At 46.2% G+C, this 26352-nt stretch overlaps 1 protein-coding gene across 1 annotated transcript in view; it reads right to left on the minus strand.

Moving 5' to 3' along the window:
• Window positions 1–26352, minus strand: part of acot9.1 (acyl-CoA thioesterase 9, tandem duplicate 1) — a 92601-nt gene that overhangs the window by 41162 nt on the left and 25087 nt on the right. The window contains exons 7-9 of the mRNA XM_072514389.1: window positions 25203–25283; window positions 14694–14797; window positions 9499–9572 (exon numbers count right to left, since the gene is read on the minus strand). Coding sequence (XP_072370490.1) covers window positions 9499–9572; window positions 14694–14797; window positions 25203–25283 — 259 coding nt within the window. The remainder of the gene's footprint in view (window positions 1–9498; window positions 9573–14693; window positions 14798–25202; window positions 25284–26352) is intronic.

Here is a 26352-nt window from a genome sequence, read left to right on the forward strand (position 1 = left end):
CATCTGATTGACTGCGATTTGGAACATAAGACTCAAGGGCAGGAATAGGCCATTCGGCCCTTCCAATCTGCTCCGCCATTATAATGAGATCATGGCTGATCTAATTGTTGCCTCAAGTCCACTTTCCTGTCTGCCCCCATAACCTTGGTCTCAGTAGGTCTAATCCAGCCTTGAATAAATTCAATGACCCAGCCCCCCCCACTACTTTGAGGAGAATGCCACAGAATAACAAACTTCAGAGAAAATGTTTCTCCTCACCTCCATCTTAAACGATAGACCTCTTATTCTTAAATGGCGTATGCTAGTTCTGATCTTTCCCACAAGAGCAAACATCCTTCCAGTTTCTACCATCAGGTCTTATCAGGATCTTAATGTGTTTCAGTAAGATCACCTCTGACTTCCGGTAGCGGCTATGCGGAGCTAAGTCGCACATTCGGCAGCTCCCGCTAAAAACGGACTTTTGGGCTCTTTTCAGGGCCGCCAACAACACTTTTTCGACGTTTTCCGGTGTGGGAAGGAGATTGCAATAGTTCCCCGACAGTGTATGGCTTGGACCTGGAGCTGGGCAACTAAAAAAGTGGTGGTGAACTCAAAGAAGGTGCGAGGGAAGAGCAAAATGGCGGCGGGCGGGGACCAGGCAGCGTGGATGCAGTGGGCGCAGGAGGTTATCCAGCGCTGCTTCAGGGAGATTAAAGCGGACCTGCTGGAGCCGATGAAGGCTTCTATAGACAAGCTGCTGGAGACCGAGACGGCCCAGGGGGTGGCGATCCGCGAGGTCCGACAAAAGGCTCCGACAACGAGGACGAGATCTTAGGCCTTGCGTAAAGGTGGAGGCGCACGAGGCGCTCCACAAGAAATGGCAGGAACGGTTCGAGATGGAGAATCGGTCGAGGCGGAAGAATTTGCGGATTCTGGGCCTCCCGGAGAGGCTGGAGGGGTCAGACGTGGGGGCCTATGTGGTCACCATGCTAAACTCGCTGATGGGAGGGGGGTCCTTCCAGGGGCCCCTGGAGCTGGAAGGGGCCCATAGAGTACTGGCGAGGAGGCCCATGGCTAACGAGCCACCGCGGGCGGTGCTGGTGCAGTTTCATCGGTTTGTTGATCGGGAGTGCGTGCTCAGGTGGGCCAAGAAAGAGAGGAGCAGCAGGTGGGAGAACGCGGAGGTTCGGATATACCAGAACTGGAGTGCAGAGGTGGCGAAGAAGAGGGCCGGGTACAATCGGGCGAAGGCGGTGCTGCACAGAAAGGGGGTGAAGTTTGGCATGCTGCAACCGGTGCGACTGTGGGTCACCTACAAGGACCGGCACCATTACTCTGTGCCTCCGGAGGAGGCGTGGGCCTTTGTTCAGGCTGAGAAACTGGACACAGACTGAGGGTCAGGATGGGTGGTCGGGGATTGTTGTTGGGGTGTTATACTTTGATGGGGGGGGGGTACTTTGCCCTTATTTCGGTTTGGTTCGATGAGGGTGGTTAGGGTGGGTTGGGCACTGTTTTGGTTGGGTCTGTTGGGAGGGCTCTTGGAGGACTGGGTGCCACAGGTGATCCACGAAGACCAGACGGGATTCGTGAAGGGGAGGCAGTTGAACGCGGATGTGAGGAGGCTCCTGGACGTTATCATGATGCCGGCGAGGGGGGAGGAGGCAGAGATAGTGGTGGCAATGGACGCTGAGAAGGCCTTCGATAGGGTAGAGTGGGGGTACTTGTGGGAGGTGCTGAAAAGGTTCGGGTTTGGGGAGGGGTTTGTTAGGTGGGTTAGGTTGTTGTACGAGGTCCCGATGGCGAGTGTGGCCACGAACAAGAGGAGGTCTGAGTACTTTTGGTTGCATCGAGGGACGAGGCATGGGTGTCCCCTGTCCCCCCTGCTCTTCACACTGGCGATTGAACCCCTGGCTAAGGCACTGAGGGAGTCGAGGAACTGGAGGGGGATGATGCGGGGTGGGAAGGAGCATAGGGTGTCGCTCTATGCGGACGACTTGCTGCTGTATGTTTTGGACCCGGTGGGGGGAATGCTGGAGGAAATGAGGATCCTCAGGGAGTTCGGGGATTTCTCAGGGTACAAGCTCAACATGGGGAAGAGCGAGTTGTTCGTGGTTCACCCAGGGGATCAGGAGAGGGGGATTGGCGAGCTCCCACTAAAAAGGGCGGAGGGGAGCTTCAGGTACTTGGGGGTACAGGTGGCCAGGAGCTGGGGGGCCCTGCATAGAGTCAATTTCACGAGGCTGGTGGAGCAAATGGAGGAGGAGTTTAAGAGGTGGGACGCGCTGCCGCTGTCCCTGGCGGGTAGGGTGCAGTCAGTTAAGATGACGGTGCTCCCGAGGTTTTTGTTCCCGTTCCAGTGCCTCCCCATTTTTATCCCAAGGGCCTTCTTTGGGCGGGACAACAGGACCACAGGTTTGTATGGACACGAGGGACTCCGAGGGTGAGAAGGGTGTTCCTGGAGCGGAGTAGGGATTTGGGGGGGGGGGGGGGGGCTGGCGATGCCCAACCTCTGTGGGTACTACTGGGCTGCCAATGCAGCGATGGTGCGTAAGTGGGTGATGGAGGGGAGGGGGCTGCATGAAAGAGGCTGGAGACGGCGTCTTGTGAGGGTAAGAGTCTGGAGGCACTGGCAACGGCGCCACTGCCATTCCCTCCAATGAGGTATACCACGAGCCCGGTTGTGGCGGCTACCCTCAAAATCTGGGGGCAGTGGAGGCAGCACAGGGGGGGAAGTTGGGTCCTAGGTGTGGACCCCAATACAGGGGAACCACCGGTTTGTCCAAGGAAAAATAGATGGAGGGTTTTTCGGGTGGCACAGGGCAGGGATAAGAAGGTTGGGGGACCTGTTTGTGGACGGGAAGTTCGCGAGCCTGGGCGAACTGAAGGAGAAGTATGGGCTCCCCCCCCGGGGAACGCCTTCAGGTACTTACAGGTAAGGGCATTTGCCAGGCGGCAAGTGGTGGAATTCCCGCGGCTGCTGTCACGCACAGTACAGGATAGGGTGCTTTCGGGGGGGGGGGTTGGAGTGGGGAAGATCTCGGAAACTTACCACGTGATGCAGAAGGAGGAGGCGGCCTCGGTGGCGGAGTTGAAATAAGTGGGAGGAGGAGTTGGGAGAGGAGATCGAAGAGGGGTCGTGGGCAGATGCCCTAGGGAGGGTGAACTCTTCCTCTTTGTGTGCGAGGCTCAGCCTCATACAGTTTAAGGTACTGCACAGGGCACACATGACCGGGACAAGGATGAGCCGGTTCTTTGGGGGAGAGGACAGGTCTGTTAGGTGCTCAGGGAGCCCAGCAAATCACACCCATATGTTCTGGGCACGCCCAGCGCTGGAGGAATTTTGGAAGGGCGTAGCAAGGACGGTGTCGAGGGTGGTAGGATCCAGGGTCAAACCGGGCTGGGGGCTCGCAATATTTGGGGTTGCAGGGGAGCCGGGAGTGCAGGAGGCGAAAGAGGCCGGTATTCTGGCCTTTGCGTCCCTGGTAGCCCGGCGAAGGATTCTTCTTCAGTGGAGGGATGCGAGGCCCCCAAGCGTGGAATCCTGGATCAACGATATGGCGGGGTTTATTAAATTGGAGAGGGTGAAATTCGCCTTAAGGGGATCGGTACAAGGGTTCTTTAGGCGATGACAACCGTTCTTGGACTTCCTGGCAGAATGGTAGACAATGGTCAGCAGCGGCAGCAACCCGGTGGGGTTGAGGGTTCAACTTTATTTTTGGTTATTTGCCCTGGGGGATCTGAGGGGGAGTATATATTTGCTACGTGTTAAACTCGGGGTGTTAACTTATTATTTATGTATTGGGGGGGGGGGGGCCACGGGGGTTGTTTTAATTTGTTCTGTATTTAATTTTATTGGGTTTCTTTTCCATTCTGTTGTTGATAATTTGAGAAAACCCTAATAAAAATTATTTTTAAAATTTTTCTTCTATACTCCAATGGATATAGGTCCAACTTTTGTCTAACCTTTCTTCGTAAATTAAGCCCTTCACATGAAGAATAAGTTGTGTGAACCTTCTCAATCCAATTATATTCTTTTTTTCTAATAAGGAAACCAAAATTGTGCACAGTATTCCAGATGTGCTCTCACTGACACTTGTACAACTGCAGGAAAATGTCCCTACTTTTATATTCCATTCCCTTTGCAATAAATGCCAACATTCCATTTGTTTTCTGAAGTACTTTAAGTTTAAGTAATTTATATGGGCTCTGGCAGTATGGATTTTGGTTTTTGGGAAACCATCTCGAGGTCAAGTGGGTATGTGGTGGGAGAAAAATTGTTGGGCAGGCCTCAGGCCTGTACTTGCACCCTCCAAATGTCAGGCCAGTCACACCGATGGCCATCCTGAACAAGAATGAGAATGCTCTTTCCATCCACCAATGCTTAGACACAGATGATCCATAGCATGTTGCCTAATCTAACATTGCCCCACCCATAACTGGGTACACATATGGCACAGCTGTCCCATCCTTAACTGGGTGCAGATCTGGCACAGCTGTCCCATTCTTAACTGGGTGCAGATCTGGCACAGCTGTCCCCATCCTTAACTGGGTACACATATAGCACAGCTGTCCCATCCTTAACTTTTCTGATTTTACCTGCAGGAAGTGCTGCCATCTCCAGCTCCTCCAAGACCGAGTTAGGGAACTGGAGCTGGAGTTGGAAGAACTTCGGATCATTCGGGAGGCAGAAGGGGTCATAGATAGCAGCTTCAGGGAATTAGTTACACCAAAGATTGGAGATAGGTGGGTAACTGTAAGAGGGACTGGGAAAAAACAGTCAGTGCAGGGATCCCCTGCGGTCGTTCCCCTGAGAAACAAGTATACCGCTTTGGATACTTGTGGGGGGGACGACTTACCAGGGGTAAGCCATGGGGTACGGGCCTCTGGCACGGAGTCTGTCCCTGTTGCTCAGAAGGGAAGGGGGGAGAGGAGCAGAGCATTAGTAATTGGGGACTCTATAGTCAGGGGCACAGATAGGAGATTTTGTGGGAGCGTGAGAGACTCACGTTTGGTATGTTGCCTCCCAGGTGCAAGGGTACGTGATGTCTCGGATCGTGTTTTCCGGGTCCTTAGGGGGAAGGGGGAGCAGCCCCAAGTCGTGGTCCACATTGGCACCAACGACATAGGTAGGAAAGGGGACAAGGATGTCAGGCAGGCTTTCAGGGAGCTAGGATGGAAGTTCAGAACTAGAACAAACAGAGTTGTTATCTCTGGGTTGTTGCCCGTGCCACGTGATAGTGAGATGAGGAATAGGGAGAGAGAGCATTTAAACACGTGGCTACAGGGATGGTGCAGGCGGGAGGGATTCAGATTTTTGGATAACTGGGGCTCTTTCTGGGGAAGGTGGGACCTCTACAGACAGGATGGTCTACATCTGAACCTGAGGGGCACAAATATCCTGGGGGGGGAGATTTGTTAGTGCTCTTTGGGGGGGTTTAAACTAATGCAGCAGGGGCATGGGAACCTGGATTGTAGTTTTAGGGTAAGTGAGAATGAGAGTATAGAGGTCAGGAGCACAGATTTGACGTCGCAGGAGGGGGCCAGTGTTCAGGTAGGTGGTTTGAAGTGTGTCTACTTCAATGCCAGGAGTATACGAAACAAGGTAGGGGAACTGGCAGCGTGGGTTGGTACCTGGGACTTCGATGTTGTGGCCATTTCGGAGACATGGATAGAGCAGGGACAGGAATGGATGTTGCAGGTTCCGGGGTTTAGGTGTTTTAGTAAGCTCAGAGAAGGAGGCAAAAGAGGGGGAGGTGTGGCGCTGCTAGTCAAGAGCAGTATTACGGTGGCGGAGAGGATGCTAGATGGGGACTCTTCTGCCGAGGTAGTATGGGCTGAAGTTAGAAACAGGAAAGGAGAGGTCACCCTGTTGGGAGTTTTTTATAGGCCTCCTAATAGTTCTAGGGGTGTAGAGGAAAGGATGGCGAAGATGATTCTGGATATGAGCGAAAGTAACAGGGTAGTTATTATGGGAGACTTTAACTTTCCAAATATTGACTGGAAAAGATATAGTTCGAGTACAATAGATGGGTCGTTTTTTGTACAGTGTGTGCAGGAGGGTTTCCTGAAACAATATGTTGACAGGCCAACAAGAGGCGAGGCCACGTTGGATTTGGTTTTGGGTAATGAACCAGGCCAGGTGTTGGATTTGGAGGTAGGAGAGCACTTTGGGGACAGTGACCACAATTCGGTGACGTTTACGTTAATGATGGAAAGGGATAAGTATACACCGCAGGGCAAGAGTTATAGCTGGGGGAAGGGCAATTATGATGCCATTAGACGTGACTTGGGGGGGGATAAGGTGGAGAAGTAGGCTGCAAGTGTTGGGTACACTGGATAAGTGGGGCTTGTTCAAGGATCAGCTACTGCGTGTTCTTGATAAGTATGTACCGGTCAGACAGGGAGGAAGGCGTCGAGCGAGGGAACCGTGGTTTACCAAGGAAGTGGAATCTCTTGTTAAGAGGAAGAAGGAGGCCTATGTGAAGATGAAGTGTGAAGTTTTGGTTGGGGCGATGGATAGTTACAAGGTAGCGAGGAAGGATCTAAAGAGAGAGCTAAGACGAGCAAGGGGGGGACATGAGAAGTATTTGGCAGGAAGGATCAAGGAAAACCCAAAAGCTTTCTATAGGTATGTCAGGAATAAGCGAATGACTAGGGAAAGAGTAGGACCAGTCAAGGACAGGGATGGGAAATTGTGTGTGGAGTCTGAAGGGATAGGCGAGATACTAAATGAATATTTTTCGTCAGTATTCACTCAGGAAAAAGATAATGTTGTGGAGGAGAATGCTGAGCCCCAGGCTAATAGAATAGATGGCATTGAGGTACGTAGGGAAGAGGTGTTGGCAATTCTGGACAGGCTGAAAATAGATAAGTCCCCGGGACCTGATGGGATTTATCCTAGGATTCTATGGGAGGCCAGGGAAGAGATTGCTGGACCTTTGGCTTTGATTTTTATGTCATCATTGGCTACAGGAATAGTGCCAGAGGACTGGAGGACAGCAAATGTGGTCCCTTTGTTCAAAAAGGGGAGCAGAGACAACCCCGGCAACTATAGACCGGTGAGCCTCACGTCTGTAGTGGGTAAAGTCTTGGAGGGGATTATAAGAGACAAGATTTATAATCATCTAGATAGGAATAATATGATCAGGGATAGTCAGCATGGCTTTGTGAAGGGTAGGTCATGCCTCACAAACCTTATTGAGTTCTTTGAGAAGGTGACTGAACAGGTAGATGAGGGTAGAGCAGTTGATGTGGTGTAAATGGATTTCAGCAAAGCGTTTGATAAGGTTCCCCACGGTAGGCTATTGCAAAAAATACGGAGGCTGGGGATTGAGGGTGATTTAGAGATGTGGATCAGAAATTGGCTAGCTGAAAGAAGACAGAGGGTGGTGGTTGATGGGAAATGTTCAGAATGGAGTAGTCACAAGTGGAGTACCACAAGGATCTGTTCTGGGGCCGTTGCTGTTTGTCATTTTTATCAATGACCTAGAGGAAGGCGCAGAAGGGTGGGTGAGTAAATTTGCAGACGATACTAAAGTCGGTGGTGTTGTCGATAGTGTGGAAGGATGTAGCAGGTTACAGAAGGATATAGATAAGCTGCAGAGCTGGGCTGAGAGGTGGCAAATGGAGTTTAATGTCGAGAAGTGTGAGGTGATTCACTTTGGAAGGAATAACAGGAATGCGGAATATTTGGCTAATGGTAAAGTTCTTGAAAGTGTGGATGAGCAGAGGGATCTAGGTGTCCATGTACATAGATCCCTGAAAGTTGCCACCCAGGTTGATAGGGTCGTGAAGAAGGCCTATGGAGTGTTGGCCTTTATTGGTAGAGGGATTGAGTTCCGGAGTCGGGAGGTCATGTTGCAGCTGTACAGAACTCTGGTACAGCCGCATTTGGAGTATTGCGTACAGTTCTGGTCACCGCATTATAGGAAGGACGTGGAGGCTTTGGAGCGGGTGCAGAGGAGATTTACCAGGATGTTGCCTGGTATGGAGGGAAAATCTTATGAGGAAAGGCTGATGGACTTGAGGTTGTTTTCGTTGGAGAGAAGAAGAAGGTTAAGAGGAGACTTAATAGAGGCATACAAAATGATCAGGGGGTTGGATAGGGTGGACAGTGAGAGCCTTCTCCCGCGGATGGAAATGGCTGGCACGAGGGGACATAGCTTTAAACTGAGGGGTAATAGATATAGGACAGAGGTCAGAGGTAGGTTCTTTACGCAAAGAGTAGTGAGGCCGTGGAATGCCCTACCTGCTACAGTAGTGAACTCGCCAACATTGAGGGCATTTAAAAGTTTATTGGATAAACATATGGATGATAATGGCATAGTGTAGGTTAGATGGCTTTTGTTTCGGTGCAACATCGTGGGCCGAAGGGCCTGTACTGCGCTGTATTGTTCTATGTTCTATGTTAACTGGGTGCAGATCTGGCACAGCTGACATTATTCCAAGCTGAAGGTCCTGGAAGTGGAAACAACAAAGATCCCAGATTAGCTTTCCACTTCAACCTGCCCCAGATCAGGTCAAAATCAGGTGGAAGGAGAAATTAAATTCTGCCTCTGTCAGGAGGAATTTTCTCAGAAAGTTGCATTTTTATTGAACCTTCTGTTACCTCAGGACATCCCAAAGCACTTGACAAAAAAATTAAGTACTTTTGAAATGGTCAATAGACATGGCAGCCAATTTGTGCAAAGCAAGGTCTCACGAAGAACATGATAGTGAGCAGATCATCTGATTTTTAATGATGTTGATTGGTCAGCACACCATGGATAATCCCCCTGCTGTTCTGCAAAATAGTATCACAGCATCTCTTATATCCACGTTAAAGGGCAGGTGGAGCCCGTTTATTGTCTCAGCTGAAAGCATTAAAATGGCATGTCAGACTTGATTTTTGTGCTCAAACCTCTGGACAGGAGCTTGAACCAATACCCTCCGACTTAAGAGTGGCTGCCCATTGAGCCAGTGCTTACACGATGACACAGGCAACGTTAAGACCAACCACACAAAGTTGTAGAAATTACCCTTTAAAATTGAGTGACAGAGAAACACATGATGCAAAGATCCAGAAGGGCGAGTGTATACCGGACAAAGAAACCCACTTTGTGCTTCTCTACGTCAGTCTCAACAGGGCGCTTGGGGCATATGCAACATTCAACATTTAGTAAATGTTTCTCAACGTCCTACCTTTAGTGATCCCATCACTCCCAATTGAACATTAGGATACAAAACATATCAAACGGTGACAGTACTGGTACAAATTCATGAATTTGTGGATTGTATTTTACATGAACAAACAGGTGCTTTTCGCATATATGGGGAAAACATTATTTGGCTAGTCAGCAGAATCTGAAACTTAGATTTTAAACACCAACATTCTGTACATTACAGTAAATCTTGAATTTTATTGCAAGTTATTTGTGATTTTCAAACATATAAAGAAACGGTATCACATTCACCCACAAATTAATTGAAATAAGCTTGTTCCAAATGTATATTCAGAGAACAATGCCAACATCAGGTTACCCTTTATTTGCAGGATCTCGCGCAACCATCACGAAAGTCGCATCTAAGACGGGATTGTAGACGTTATCGTGATACTTTGAAGAGAAAACAACAATTAAATGAAATGCATTAAATACAATCTCATCCAACTGAACCAATTTAAATCATGACAAGATCTTGTGACACAGGGAATGCAAAGCTAAATCTATAACCTCACATTCAATCAAGCTGAAGCTTGTATAGATCAGTAAATGAGAACCTTTTCAAGTATTGTTCAGCCATTGGATGGTTGTTTATTACTTTTCAATGAAAGATCAATCAACTTGTCATGTCTCGGAATAAATTGTATCCATGGATAATTGTACAAACCAACAAGCATAGGCCCTGCATCCATAATGTGGTGGGATGATATTATCCCAGTTTTATATTCATTACCTTGATAGTTGGTTAAAAAAAAAACCTGAATTAAGGGACAGATCATTATTATCCTCTCAGCATGTGGGTACAAAATAATGCAACCAAGACGACCAAATTTCCAGAACAAAGCCAAACCTAAAAGGGCAGAAGATTGGGCAGGTTGCATTTCTGTTGTGTAGTCCTTCTTTAGAGACTTTCCAATAATGCTCCACCAATGCAAAACACCACATCCAAATATCAAATAGGTAAATCTGCCCTCACATCCAGTCAAGACAAACCAATATTCACCATACCATTCAACTGAGTCCTGGGGTAGTATACAGGTTCAGTTTTGTGGAATATGTTGTCCACAATGACATCCCAAGATGAGTAAAAACCCATCCAAGGAGCAAGAAATGAAGAATATGCCCTATATCCAATGATAACAGAAATTTCATGATTGAGAACACTAACTCAACATCCCACTTAATACCCACTGCTATCAAGCAAGGGCGCTCTTCAATCACAAATTCTTAACTCCAGAGCTCGATAGTCACATAAATGGGCAAGCAAATGGTCAAGAAACTTCAGTCCTGTTTCTCACTGCTGTCAACATCAGTTCTCCAAAAAGAGACGAATTTCATCAGCTTTATTTTGACACGGTTGTGGAGAACCGAGGGAGATCTTGTCGCCCAGCAATAATGTCCATATCTCTGGGTTCAAGTCCCACTTCAGATCTTAATGGCCATGGAATGTGGCCCAACAGTTTAAAAATCCGTCCAATACGCCAAAGCGCAGGTGGGAAGAGTGGGAGAGATTCTTGGTCAGCCAGGATGCAGAAAGCAACAGCAAACCACTGCAGCACTTTTCCAAGCATCATCATGGACCAATCCGACGGAAATCCATGAGTGCCAGTGCCCTCTTTGGGCATGGTATCTGAAGGAGGACAGAGAAGGAAGTGTTTTGAATCTAACACGGTCAAAGCCATGTTGACCACAGCAATTGCAGAAAGATTACTTACTCCATACTAAATCTTGAAGAACAAAAGCATCTTCCACATCAGGAACAAATCCAGTGCAAGAATTGATTCCATGTTCCATTAAAAGTACCATAGACGTTGGATTACACCATTCCTTTCCTCATGAACCGAATAACTGCATGCAACAGCAGCAACAAAACTCCAACTTATCTTTGTAGCTTCATTGCCTGGACACTTACTGACCAACATTTCATCCCATTGGTTTATAAAAAGTGCACTGCAAAAATACCATTATTTGCTGAATGAGCATCGGTTGGGCCAAAAGAAAATGAGTTCTGCTAGGAAATTAAGAGCAATTTCAAATCTGCTTTCAACAAACATCAGGATTAACTTCCTGAGGCATCCGCGTAATGGGTTACAGCAGTGGAGGAGGCCATCGGTCCAATGTATCTGTGCTGGTTCTTTGCCAGGTCATTCAGCTAGTTCCATTACCCTGACTTTTCTCTGTAGCCCAGCAATTTCTCGCTCTTCGGGTATTTTCAAATTCCGTTTTGAAAGCCACGATTGAATCTGCCTCCATCACACTATCACGGCAGTGGATCCCACAACTTGCTGTCCAAAATGGTTATTCCTCATTTTCACCTTGGTCCGTTTGCCATTCACCTTATACTGGATCTCCACAATGGAAACAGTTTCTACTCAGTCTTAAACTCTCAATTTTGAATACCTCTCACCAAATCTCCTCTCAGCTTTCTCTTCTCCAAGGAGAACTACCCCTTTCTCAGATTTATTCATGTAAATAGAATCTTTCATTCCTGGAACCATTCTTGTACATCTCATCTGCATCCTCTCTAAAGCTTTCACATCCTTCCTAAACCACGGTGCCCAGAGTTGAAGACAAAACTCCTGTTAAGGCTCAACCAGTGTTTTACAAAAGGTTCACTACAACTTCCTTGTTTTGCACTCTTATGGCCTGGTTAATAAAACACAGGATCCCACATGCTTTTTAACCACTTATTCAAGCCCCAACTCTGCCACCTTCAACAATTTTTCCCACATTTATCCCCAAATCTCTGTTTCTGCACTCGCTTTAGAATTGCACCCGTTATCTTATATTGCCTCTCATTGTTTCTACGCTTCACATTTTTCTGCAATAATTTCATCTGCCACATGTTCATCTATTCCACCAGTCTGTCTGTGTCCTCGTCAAGTCGACCACTACCTGTCACTGTTCACAAAACTTCCAGATTTTGTGTAATCGCAGACTTTGAAATTGTGCCCTGTACACCAAAGTCTAGATCATTAATGAATGAATCCTTTTCTCATCAAGAGCTGATGGGAATACAGCCTCATGGGGTCAGGTGAGATCATCTGTATTTCTTTTGATGGCTGAAAAAAAAAAAACAATTCTGGAAAGGCAAAATCTGCCACAATAGCCACAAATGGATTTGTCCTTTGCCGGTGGTATGGGATGATCTTTGTTGACACTTTGTTTGCAGGGTTGGTATCTGCTTCGGAGCTTCTGAAACCACATGTCATTATGGTGGTGAATTCCTGCCCACAGCTGGTGTTGCCATTTGCATCAATCGTCAGAGACAGGTTCCCACTTGTCACAATTTTGATGGCCCTTTTGACATTATCCTTGAATCGGAGTTTTGGGCACCCTGCTGTGTCTTGGCAACGGCTACTTCACCGGAAAGCATATCATCAGGGATGTAGCCATCTTCCATCCTGCGCATATGTCCAAACCAGCTAAACCTTCTTTGCTTGATTAGTATTAGCATGTTTGCCCAAGGAAGAACAGCTTCATTGGTGACTTTGGTCTATCCAGGCGGTGCTGAGGATGTTTCATGGACACCGGAGGTGGAAGTTTTTGAGCTTTTTCTCTTGATATGTGTAAGTTGTCCAGGCTTCACTGGCACACAGCAATTTCCTGAGGATACAGGTCTTGGAAATTAAACATCATGGTCCTGTGGGCCAGTCTGGTGTTTTTCCAGACCTATTTTGTTAGCTTGCCAAACATTGGTGGATAGCTTTCCAAAGGGTGGGCTCAGCTCTTTGTCAAGAGACAGGCTGAGAGTCACCCCAGATCCAAGGTAGCTGAACTTGGCAACTACTTCCAGGGATGTGCTGATGAGTCTCATTATGGGTTGAGAAACGTAACCCTGTCCCAGAACTACAAGTTACTTGTTACTGATGGCAAGGGAGAACGTGACACTGGCACAGAACAGACTATCCATGTGCCTTTGGCGCTGGTCCTGGGCAGCTAATGCAGCATCACGAGCAGATAGAGGATCTCTGATCAGAAGTTACTGCATTTTTATCTTGGTTTCCGTTCTTGATAGTTTGAGGAATTTCCTAGCTGACTGCATGGAGTACACAGCATCCATGTCAGCTGGGAAAGCATAGGTCAGTGGGGCAAAGAAGAAAATACCAAACAGAGTAGGAGTTAAGTCATAGCCCTGTTTCACCCCAGTCTTTTGTTTCTAAACTGTCTTTAGGGAGCTGTCAAATTGAATGGTGCCATACTTGTAAGGGTGCCACGGAAGGGCCACATGGGACAGCTAATTTTCTCTGGTATCTAGTAGAGACTTGTCTGCTCATGGTGTCAAATGTTTTAATGAGATCCACAAAAGTAAAGTATAATGGTATTTGCCGCTCTCTGCATTTCTCGAAGTTGACATAGGGAGACGATTCTGTCCCTTGTGGATCTGCCTACTCTGAAGCCACATTGTGCCTCCGGGTCTATTCTGATTTTGGGAGTTCTCATCCTTAATGATCATGAGGGACAAGCAGAGGCTCCACCCTACAAGTGAGAGTAGAAAAAGAGGAACAGCCAAGCTTATTGCATGGCTGGAACCTGGTGTTTCTGATCCCAGAGTTTGTGGATCTCCCGAAGTTACATCAGTTTTGTTTTATTCATTCATAGGATGTGAGCATTATTGCAAAGGTCAGCACTTAATTGTTTAATGCCTTATTGCCCTGGGGAAGGTGGTGGTGTATTGTCTTAGAGGCATAGAGCCAAACAGCACAGAAGCCGGCCCCATCGGGCCCATTTACCACCACTTGGTCCATATCCTACTATGGCTCGGTGAGTCAAGTGCTCGTCCAAATGCTTCTTAAATGTTGAAAGAGTACCTGCCTCCACAAACCTCAGGCGCATTCCATATTTTCACCACCTTCTAGGTGAAAAATTGTTTCCTCAAATCCCCGCTAAACCACTTATTTCTCATGTTAAACCTCTTGGGCAGCACGGTGGTGCAGTGGTTAGAATTGCTGCCTCACGGCGCCGAGTTCCCAGGTTCGATCCTGGCTCTGGGTAACTGTCAGTGTGGAGTTTGCACATTCACCCTGTGTTTGCGTGGGTTTCATCCCCACAACCCAAAGATGTGCAGGATTGGCCACTATAAATTGTCCTTCAATTGGAATAAATGAATTGGGTACTCTAAATTGAATAAAAAAACAAACACACACCCTCTGGTCTTAGGCACCTACCCTATCTATGCTTCTCACTAAGCCTCTACTGCAGTAATAGTGTAGGTATACCCACATGCTGTTACGGAGGGAATTCCAGGATTTTGTCATACCAACAGTGAGGGAAAGACAGTATATTTCCAAGTCACGATGGTGTGTGACTTGGTGGGGAACTCCCAGGTGGTGCTTCTTTCCCAGAATAGTAACTTCTTTGCAGCTTTGAATGTTTACCAGAACAACTTCATTAACATGGCATCTTGTAGTTAATGGAAAATTAAATCAACCCTTCAAAATAAATAAGTAATTAAAAAAACTCTCTTTGCCATCCGATGGGTAACAGTCATTTGTTTATGAAGAGTGTGCTGACCTGAGAAACGTGCATCTGGACTTCCATGGAACTTTTCCCCACCCAGGTGACATTACCAGTGAACCTCAGGTCACCGTCTGGTCGTATTGCCCTCTTGACCAGACCTGGAGAAAAATAAAAGATACTTCAAATATTTCTGCTCCATCAGAATGTGTACAAGAAAATTCATTAAGATAAGTGTAAATAACCTACAAATTCAATACACAGTAGATGCTGGAAATCCAAAATAAAAGCTGAAAATACCAGAAATACCAAGGTTAACTGTTACTCCCGGGGTGGCACGATGGTGCAAGTTAGCACTGCTGTCTCACGGCGCTGAGAATCCAGGTTCGATCCCGGCTCTGGGTCACTGTCCGCGTGGAGTTTGCACATTCTTGCCGTGTCTGCATAGGTCTCACCCCCACAACCCAAAGATGTGCAGGATAGGAGGATTGGCCACGCTAAATTGTCCCTTAACTGGGAAAAAAGTAATTGGGTACTCTCAACTTTATTTTTATAAAAAAACTTTTTAAAACTGTTACTCCCTCCACAACTGTAGCCTGAGCTGCGTGTTCAAAGCATTTTCACTTTTTAATTACAGTAAATTAAATTCACCATTGCCAAGCTGACCATTACAAGACTCTCCTTCCATGCTAGTCTGTTGTCAAGTCTTGCGTCTCATTTGTTTAAACATAACATGCTCCATATAGGCTGTTTTACTCAAGACTCCACTATAGTCACTTTTCCAAAAACTGAATTAGCTCCCAGCTCGAAGCACCATACATTAGTATTAACTGGGTACTAGACATGCCCAACTTCCTTTCCAGATATTGGGCTAAAGCCAACTGCCAGTCTATGCTCCACAAATATAATATACCGGTGTGCACGCTGGTGTGTTGCGAGAAGGGTGCAAGTGTACTTCAACCGCCGGCACTCCCGTACACGCATCCTTGACCCATCCACTCTCAGCGAATGCCCCCAGCTCACGCTGTAGCAGCCACTCGAATGCTGCATTCAAAATCTGCTCTCTTCCCAAACCCCCGCCAAGATAGCATAGCAACAATCCCAAGGCAACGGAGACTGTCAGCTCATATGACGCATTGATTGCGAGGTTTTGGCGGTAGCCGGCCCTGAGGTGTGCTTGCACCGTTGTCGAGCCCGCGGTGAGTGAGGGGGTTAGGAAGGGGCCAAAAGCAGGGCCTTGCCTCGTGTTTGATCCCTGGCTACCATCAGAAAGTGATGTCAGATGAAGAGGTCAAATTCTCAATGGAGAGAATACCCAGTGAGAACCTGTAGCTGCTCCTCTGCTTCCTGGGAGTCTTTGTCTCTTAGTTTAACTCGAGATTTTACAGGAGACTACGCAGGGTGGAGCCTGAGACATAAAGCACCCAATGAATGGATTTCAAAGGAATAATATTAGTGTATATACAATCGTCCATTCATTGAAATGAAATACAAAACATCCTGCCTGCAAGGATGAATTATTTTTTTTGAATAAATTTAGTCTACCCAATTCATTTTTTCTAATTAAGGGGCAATTTAGTGTGGCCAATCCACCTAGTCTGCACATCTTTGGGTTGTGGGGGCGAATCCCACGCAAACACGGGGAGAATGTACACAATCCGCGCGGACAGTGACGCCTGCAGGATTAATGATTTATTAAGGCGGAATACTCAACTATACAAAATAGCAATAAGTTGAGGAAATATATGCACCCATATGTATTCTAATAGCTTTTAGCTAATCCATTTTGCACACACGTATGGCAATAGCAAGGAATCAAATATTATGGGTGAAAATTCCAAACAATGAACACTAAGTAGCACAAGGCACCTTGATTTGAAGTTCTTCCACCCAGCTTATCATCATACTGCGTAAAAAAAACACCCACAGAAATCTTTATAAAGCATGTAGTCATTATTCAATATATTGTTCATCATTTGGCATACAACAAGGATATATACCAGAGTTACAGAGTGTAACACAAAATGTTGCCAATGTAAACTATGTGTAGTTAAAGAAGAGCAAACGATATGTGTCTTGTTAAGGACTGTGAAATTAAATCCATGCCTCGCAATTACAACCATGCACAATAAACTAACATTAGTGTTTCGATTTGACATTTAATTTGGCAAAAGTAAGAAAATGTTTTCATATCTTGTGCGCACCAGTTATATTACAAAGAACAAAGAATAGTACAGCAAAGGAACAGGCCCTTTGGCCATCCAAGCCTGCGCCAATCACGATGCCTGTTTTAACTAAAACGTTCTGCACTTCCGGGGTCTATATCCCTCTGTTCCCATCGTATTCATGTATTCGTCAAGATGCCTCTTAAATGTTGCTATAGTATGCTTTCACCACCTCCCCAGCAGTGCGTTCGAGGCACTCACCACCCTCTGTGTAAAACATCTTGCCTCACACATCTCCTCTAAACCTTCCCCCTGCCACCTTAAACCTATGTCCCTGGTAATTGACTCTTCCACCCTGGGAAAAAGCGTCTGACTATCCACTCTGTCCATGCCACTCATAATTTTGTAAACCTCTATCAGGTCGACCTTCAACCTCCGTTGTTCCAGTGAAAACAATCCGAGTTTATACAGCCTCCCCTCATAACTAATACTCTCCAGACCAGGTAACATCCTGGTAAACCTCTTTTGTACCCTCTCCAAAGCCTCCATATCTTTCTGGTAGTGTGGCGACCAGAATTGTGCACAATATTCCAAATGTGGCCTAAGGTTCTGTGCAGCTGCAGCAAGACTTGCCAATTTTAATACTCAGCATGCTGTATGCATTCTTGAGTACCTTATGCACCTGCATTGCCACTTACAGTGGGCCTGTACGGTCTCGCTGCTTGTCAATACTCCTAAGGGTTCTGCCATTTACTGTATATTTACCACCTGTATTAAACCTTCCAAAATACATTACCTCACATTTGTCCGGATTAAACGCCATCTACCATTTTTCCGTCCAAGTAACACTGCAATGAAGTTACCATGAAAACCCCCTAGTCGCCACACTCCAGCGCCTGATCAGGTACACTGAGGGAGAATTCAGAATGTCCAAATTACCTAATGAGCACGTCGTTCGGGACTTGTGCGAGGAAACCGGAGCACCCGGAGGAAACCCACGCAGACACAGGAAGAACGTGCAGACTCCGCACAGTAACCTAAGCTGGAATCGAACCCGGGATCCTGGCGCTGTGAAGCAACAGTGTAAACCACTGTGCTACCGCGACAACAGAAGTCCCAGTACTGATCCCTGCGGAACACCATTAGCTACACATCTCCATTCTGGCTTCTATAACCAAGCCAGTTCTGTATCCATCAGGCCAGCTTATCACAAATCCCATCGGATTTTAGTTTTGTACCAGTCTACCATGTGGGACCTTTTCAAACGCCTTACCAAAGTCCATATAAACTACAACCACAGCCCATCCTCATCAATTTTCTTTGTCACCTCTTTTAAAAACTCAATCAAGCTCGTGAGATATGACCTTCCCCATGCAAAACCATGCTGCCTGTCATTAACTAGTCCATTTTCCCCCAAATGTGCATATATCCAGTCCCTCAGTATCATTTCCAAAAGTTTCCCCACCACTGATGTCAGGCCCACCGTCTTATATTATCCCGGCTTCCTTTCTTAAACAAGGGAACAACATTGGCTACTCTCCAGTCCTCTGGAATCTTGCCTGTGGTCAAAGAGGATGTAAAGATATCTGTTAAGGCCCCAGCTATTTCTCCCCTTGCTTCCTGCCATAACCTGGGATAGATCCCATCCGCCCCGGGGACTTGGCTACCTTAATGCAATTCAGGATACTCAATACTTCCTTCTTTGATAAATTGACATTCTCAAGAGCGTTCACACACCTATCCCAGACCTCAACATCCGTCATGTCCTTCTCCCTGATGAATACCGATACAAAGTACTCATTAAGGATTTCACCCACTTCCTGTGGTTCCACATATAACTTCCCTCCATTGTCCTTGAGTGGGCCTACTCTTTCTCTTGCTACCCTCTTGCTCCGAATATTTGCATAAAAAGCCTTGGGATTCTCCTTGACAACATGTGCTGAAGACATTTTATGGCCCCTTTTAGCCCTCCTAATTCCACATTTAAGTTCCTTCCTACTTTCACTCTACTCCTCAAGGGCTTTGTTAGTTTTTAGATGCCTAGACCTATCATATGCTTCCTTTTGACTAAGCTTACGATGTCCCTTGGCATCCATGGTTCCTGAATTCTGCCATTTCAATCCTTCATTTTTGCAGGGACATGCCTGTCCTGCACTTCAATCAACTGGCCTTTAAAAGCATCCAACATGTCAGCCATGCATTTGCCCTCAAATAGCCGCTCCCAATCCACATTCCCCAGTTCCTGGCTAATCTGGATGTAATTGCCCCTCACCCAGTTAAGCACCCTCACCCGTGGACCACTCTTGTCCTTATCCATGACTACCTGAAAACTTATGGAATTATGATCGGTCAGCCCAAAATGCTCCCCCACTGAAACATCAATCACCTGGCCTGGTGCATTCCCCAATACCAAGTCTAGTACAGCCCCCTCCCTGGTTGGATTGTGAACATACTATATCAAAAAGCCCTCCTAGTCACATCTAATAAATTGCTCTCCATCCGAGCCCCTGGCTGTAAGGGATTCCCAGTCAATATGGGGAAGTTAAAGTCATCATCACAACTGCCTGCTTTTTTCACACCTTTTCCGTATCTGATTACATATCTGCTCCTCTGTGCCCTGCGGACTGTTGGGAGGTCTATCGTACATTCCCAACATTGTGATTTCACCCTTCTTATTCCTGAGCTCCACCCACATTGCCTCACTACAAGATCCCTCCAATGTTTCCTCCCTCAACACAGCTGTGATCTGCTCCCTAATCAGCAATGCAACTCCCCCACCTCTTTTGTTTCCCCTTCTGCCCCGTCTAAAACAACAAAATCCCAGAATGTTAAGCTGCCAGTCCTGTCCCTCCTTTAACCATGTCTCCGTAATTGAAATTACATCATAGTTCCATGCAGTAATCCAGGCTCTCAGTTCATCGGTTTTAGAACATAGAACATAGAAAAATACAGCACCGAACAGGCCCTTTGGCCCACCATGTTGTGCCAAACTTTTGACCTAGATTAAGAACAAATTAATCTACACTCCATCATTCTACCGTAATCCATGTACCTAGCCAATAGCCGCTTGAAGGTCCCTAATGTTTCCAACTCAACTACATCCACAGGCAGTGCATTCCATGCCCCCACTACTCTCTGGGTAAAGAACATACCTCTGACATCCCCCCTGTATCTTCCACCATTCACCTTAAATTTATGTCCCCTTGTAATGCTTTGTTCCACCCGGGGAAAAAGTCTCTGACTGTCTACTCTATCTATTCCCCTGATCATCTTATAAACCTCTATCAAGTCGCCCCATATCCTTCTCCGTTCTAATGAGAAAAGGCCTAGCACCCTCAACCTTTCCTCGTAAGACCTATTCTCCATTCCAGGATACATCCTGGTAAATCTCCTTTGCACCTTTTCCAAAGCCAACACATCCTTCCTAAAATGAGGCGACCAGAACTGCACACAGTACTCCAAATGTGGCCTTACCAAGGTTTGTACAGCTGCATCATCACCTCACGGCTCTTAAATTCAATCCTGCTGCTAATGAACACTAGCACATTAGCCTTCTTCACAGCTCTATCCACTTAGAGTGGCAACTTTCAAAGATCTAGGAACATAGACCCCAAGATCTCTCTGCTCCTCCACGTTGCCAAGAACCCTGCATTAATCCTGTATTCCGCATTCATATTTGTCCTTCCTAAATGGACAACCTCACACTTTTCAGGGTTAAACTCCATCTGCCACTTCTCAGCCCAGCTCTGCATCCTATCTATGTCGCTTTGCAGCTGACAACAGCCCTCCTCACGATCCACAACTGCACCAATCTTCTATCATCTGCAAATTTACTGACCCATCCTTCAACTCCCTCATCCAAGTCATTAATGAAAATCACAAACAGCAGAGGACCCAGGACTGATCCCTGCGGTACGCCACCGGTAACTGGGCTCCAGGCTGAATATCTGACTTCTATCAGTTAGCCAGTTCGTTATCCAAGTGGCCAAATTTCCCACTATCCCATGCCTCCTTACTTTCTGCTAAGCCTACCATGGGGAACCTTATCAAATGGCTTACAAAAATCCATGTACACTCCATCCACTGGTTTACCTTCATCCACGTGCTTGGTCACCTCCTCAAAGAATTCAAGAAGACTTGTGAGGCAAGACCTACCCCTCACAAATCCGTGCTGACTATCCCTAATCAAGCAGTGTCTTTCCAGATTCTCAGAAATCCTATCCCTCAGTACCCTTTCCATTACTTTGCCTACCACCGAAGTAAGACTAACTGGCCTGTAATTCCCAGGGTTATCCCTTTCCCTTTTTTGAACAGGGGCACGACATTCGCCACTCTCCAATCCCCTGGTACCACCCCTGTTGACAGCGAGGACGAAAAGATCATTACCAATGGCTCTGCAATTTCATCTCTTGCTTCCCATAGAATCCTTGGATATATCCCGTCAGGCCCGGGGGACTTGACTATCCTCAAGTTTTTCAAAATGCCCAATACATCTTCCTTCCTAACAAGTATCTCCTCGAGCTTACCAATCTGTTTCACACTATCCTCTCCAACAATATGGCCCCTCTCATTCGTAAATACTGAAGAAAAGTACTCGTTCGAGACCTCTCCTATCTCTTCAGACTCAATACACAATCTCCCGCTACTGTCTTTGATCGGACCTACCATCGCCCTAGTCATTCTCATATTTCTCACATATGTGTAAAAGGACTTGGGGTTTTCCTTGATCTTACCCGCCAAAGATTTTTCATGCCCTCTCTTACCTCTCCTAATCCCTTTCTTCAGTTCCCTCCTATCTTGTAACCCTCCAGCGCCCTGTCTGAACCTTGTTTCCTCAGCCTTACATAAGTATCCTTCTTCCTCTTAACAAGACATTCAACCTCTCATGGTTCCCTCACTCGACCATCCCTTCCCTGCCTGACAGGGACATACATATCAAGGATACGTAGTATCTGTTACTTGAACAAGTTCCACATTTCAATTGTGTCCTTCCCTGACAGCCTATGTTCCCAACTTATGCACTTCAGTTCTTGTCTGACGGCATCGTATTTACCCTTCCCCCAATTGTAAACCTTGCCCTGTTACACACACCTATCCCTCTCCATTACTAAAGTGCAAGTCACAGAATTGTGGTCACCTGTTATGCTTCTTACACTGAAGCAAGTGCGCTCCAGACCTACAGTCCCGCTGAGTCCTGCGGCTTCCCTCTGCGCTATGTTTATCTTAGACTCACTTTTTTCCCCAGTCTCTACACTTACTGGCCGGCTGTACAGGTCCCCACCCCCCTGCCACACTGTCTAGGCCTCTCAGTATCCTGCAAGTTTCAATAAGATCCCCCCTCACCTTTCTAAACTCCAGTAAGTCCAGACCCAGAGAACTCAATCACTCGTCATGTGACAAGCTCTTCATTCCAGGAATCATTCTGTGAACCTCCTCTGGACCCTTTCCAAGGCCAAAACATCCTTCCTTAGATACGGGGCTCAAAACTGCTCACAATATTCCAAATGGGGTCTGACCAAAGCCTTATAAAGCCTTGGTAGTACATCCATGCTCTTGTATTCTAGCTCTCGACATGAATGCTAACATTGCATTTGCCTTCCTAACTACTGACTGAACCTGCATGTTAACCTTAAGGGAATCTTGAACTAAGACTCCCAAATTCCTTTGTGCTTCTGATTTCCTAAGCCTTTTCCCATTTAGAAAATAGTCTATGTCTCGATTCTTCCTACAATAACCTCACTTTTCCACCTGCCACTTCTTTGCCCACCCTCCTAGCCTGACCAGGTCCTTCTGCAGCCCGTTTCCTCAATACTACCTGTCCCTTTGCATACCTTTATATCATCTGGAAGCTTAGCAACAATGCCCTCAGTTCCTTCTTCCAGATCGTTAATGTATATTATCATAGATTATCATAGAATTTACAGTGCAGAAGGAGGCCATTCACCCATCGAGTCTGCACCGGCTCTTGGAAAGAGCACCCTACCCAAGGTCAACACCTCCATCCTATCTCCGTAACCCAGTAACCCCACCCAACACTAAGGGCAATTTTGGACACTAAGGGCAATTTATCATGGCCAATCCACCTACCTGCACATCTTTGGACTGTGGGAGGAAACCGGAGGACCCGGAGGAAACCCACGCACACACGGAGAGGATGTGCAGACTCCGCACAGACAGTGACCCAAGCCGGAATTGAACCTGGGACCCTGGAGCTGTGAAGCAATTGTGCTATCCACAATGCTACCGTGCTGCCTTACGTGTGTAAAGTTGTGGTCCCAACACCTGCAAAAAGACCCCATTATCTGCCTTCTGCCAGTCAGTCAATCCTCTATCCATTCCGATATCTTACCCTTAATGCCATGTGTTAGACCCGTTTGATCTCCTCAACTATGTAGACACCCAGTCCCCAGTTTACTTATATTTAGTTATACACATATAGACACGTCTAAGCCACAAGCCTGTTTCACAGAATAACACTATAACACCCAAAATATTAAAAATAATAGCCTTTTTCTTCACACAGTCCAATGGCCAAGCTGGTGTTATGCAACATAGGCTACAAAGCACAGGGACTGTGCCTTTCACGGTCTGTTGGAAATTCAGTATTTGGCATATCCAGAAGTCCGCAACCTGATTTTTTAATTGGTCTATCCCTTTGACGCAGTGCAACAAAAGTGACACTGCATCATTGTGATATTTCTAAAAACACATTGGTGCAATGAAAACATTGTTGGATTCCACAAGGCTATACGAACATTACGTACATCATTCTGAAGATGTGTAATACTGAATATTAATTTATAATGCCATCAACTAGGCATATATTACTTCATTACATACTTTTAAATATATCTGGTGGATATTTGGAAAATAAGAAATAGTAGTTTTGCTAAGCGAAGGGCTACAGCAACTGCATTTACGAAAGACACAAGCTGCTTTCTAGACTCTTAAACTGCAAGGCTCTCAGACAGTGGCTAGGATATGTCCAGATCAAAACCAGAGAGGTCATGTGACTCAGCTCTTTTGAGTAAATATACTGGATGTTTACGAACAGTCAGAGTGACTGCCTTGGGAGAAACAGCCTCTGAAAGCTCTCGTCAAAGCAGAGCAGGGGTTGCAATTTGAAAATCCACCAGAAGACCTCATTGCTGCAAGCTGAGAGTTCTTTAAAGGATTCTGAATCAACACCACTGCCTCAAGAGGCAAGAGAATCAACCAGATACATCTGCAGAATGACAGCTGCAGTGAGAAACCCAAGTGCCAGCGGCTACTGTGGAAAGTGACCCCTCAGCTGTAAAGGACAATCTAATAGAACATACAGTGCAGAAGGAGGCCATTCGGCCCATCAAGTCTGCACCGACCCATTTAAGCCCCATCCCCATAACCCTTCCTAACCTTTTTTGGTCACTAAGGGCAATTTATCATGGCCAATCCACCTAACCTGCACGTCTTTGGACTGTGGGAGGAAACCGGAGCACCCGGAGGAAACCCACACAGACACGGGGAGAACGTGCAGACTCCGCACAGACAGTGACCCAGCAGGGAATCGAACCTGGGACCGTGGCGCTGTGAAGCCACAGTGCTAATCACTTGTGCTACAGTGCTGGGATCTTTTTTCTGACTTTGATGTTTACTTTTAAGTTTTAAGATCTTATTGCAGAGTTTTATTTATTTTGGCATGTTTGGGGCAGGGGGTGGGGGAGACAGAGGTTGTGTGTGTTGTTTTTGCATTAGTGGGCAGTTAGATATATTTATGTATTTTAAACATGTTGTTAATAATTTTTGCATCTTTACCCGAGTGAGTTTTAGCAATAAAACTATCTCTTTCACTTGTTAACTTAAGGAACATGCATGGCTTATTTCTTACACTGAGCTACACACAGTTAAGTATATACATTGAACTAGCAATCTCACCTCCTTTCAAATCAAACTCTGTTGTAACCAACCAAGGGGTAGGATAAGAAGCTGGTTTACCCTCCTAATCTGGTCATAGCAACATGTTATATTCCTGATAGCTGGTTAGTGAAGAAACCAAAGCCAGACTTTACTTGGGATAGATCTAGTCACAGAATGCAAAATAACAGGGCTGGTTTAGCACAGGGCTAAATCGTTGGCTTCGAAAGCAGACCAAGGCAGGCCAGCAGCACGGCTCAATTCCCGTACCAGCCTCCCCGAACAGGTGCCGGAATGTGGCGACTAGGGGCTTTTCACAGTAACTTCGTTTGACGCCTACTTGTGACAATAAGCTATTTTTCATTTCAACAGGTAAACATCTCCTGATTCCACTCCACTGTTGTGTAAGTATCAGTTTATATGTGCTCAACTAACGATCCAATCAATGCCTGTATATAATTGACATCAATTCATAGAGTTGTCTATAATTGTGAGAATATAAACATACCTATTTCATCAACAAGGGCAGTAACAATAGAAATAGGACTTCTAGGACCATCAGTTTTGGCATGGGTATAACTAATCAAAACTGCAAAACAAAAAGGAAATATTAATTATAATGCATTGATTTTTCAATAATTTAATGTTCTCAAATATGAGCGAGAAATAATTATATGCACGAAATAGAGGCCCTCTTGCTAGACTATGATGAAGATATCTTTTCATTCTTGTTCACTTACCTACTATTTTCTCTTCAAATGCCTGTTCTGCCTCAGATTTGTCTTTCTCTGGACACATTCCCCATCTCAGAATGGTCTCCTCTCCCATTTCGCCAAACATTTGTTTCACTCATTCATGGGACGTGCACATCGCTGGCTGGCCTGCATTTATTGTCTAGCCCTAATGGCCCTTGAGAAGTTGGTGGCAAGCCACCTTCCTAGACGGCTACTATCCATGTGGTGAAGGTATTTCCACAGTGCGGCCAGGATTTAGACCCAGTGACGATAAAGAAACAACAATATTTTCACAAGTTATGATGGCATGAGGCTTGGCGAGGAACTTCCAAACTGTTAAAAACTGCAAACTGGAAAGAATGTTCGGTATGTCACTGAATACTCCATCCTGAGTTATGCTAGCACAAAAATAAAATTACTGCAACAAATTCAGTGCCAAGATGCTGCCAAAAAGCTCTTTCTTTCCAATACATCAGCTTCAACTCTTTGTAATGCCCATGTTTACATAAATGCTGAATGTGGCTCCCACACCTGGTCACAGTTATCTGATATTTCTGACATTTCATGACGGGATACAAGAATCACTCCGGCAGTTATCCTCCAATTGATGACTGTCTTTAACATTTCCCATCTCTCTACTTTCTTAACAATGCCATAGTAGCAGGGGCTGGGTTAGCACACAGGGCTAAATAGCTGGCTTTTAAAGCAGACCCAGGCAGGCCAGCAGCACGGTTCAATTCCCGTACCAGCCTCCCCGAACAGGCGCCGGAATGTGGCGTCTAGGGGCTTTTTACAGTAACTTCATTTGAAGCCTACTTGTGACAATAAGCGATTCTCTCTCTCAATGCTCCTCTGACCCTTGATGCAGCTGCTCCCCCAAAGCTGTAAAAAGGTCATGCTGTCACCACTACTCATTTCAATCCA

Source organism: Scyliorhinus torazame, chromosome 8, assembly GCF_047496885.1.
Source record: "Scyliorhinus torazame isolate Kashiwa2021f chromosome 8, sScyTor2.1, whole genome shotgun sequence".
In the NCBI taxonomy this organism is placed as follows: Eukaryota; Metazoa; Chordata; class Chondrichthyes; order Carcharhiniformes; family Scyliorhinidae; genus Scyliorhinus; species Scyliorhinus torazame.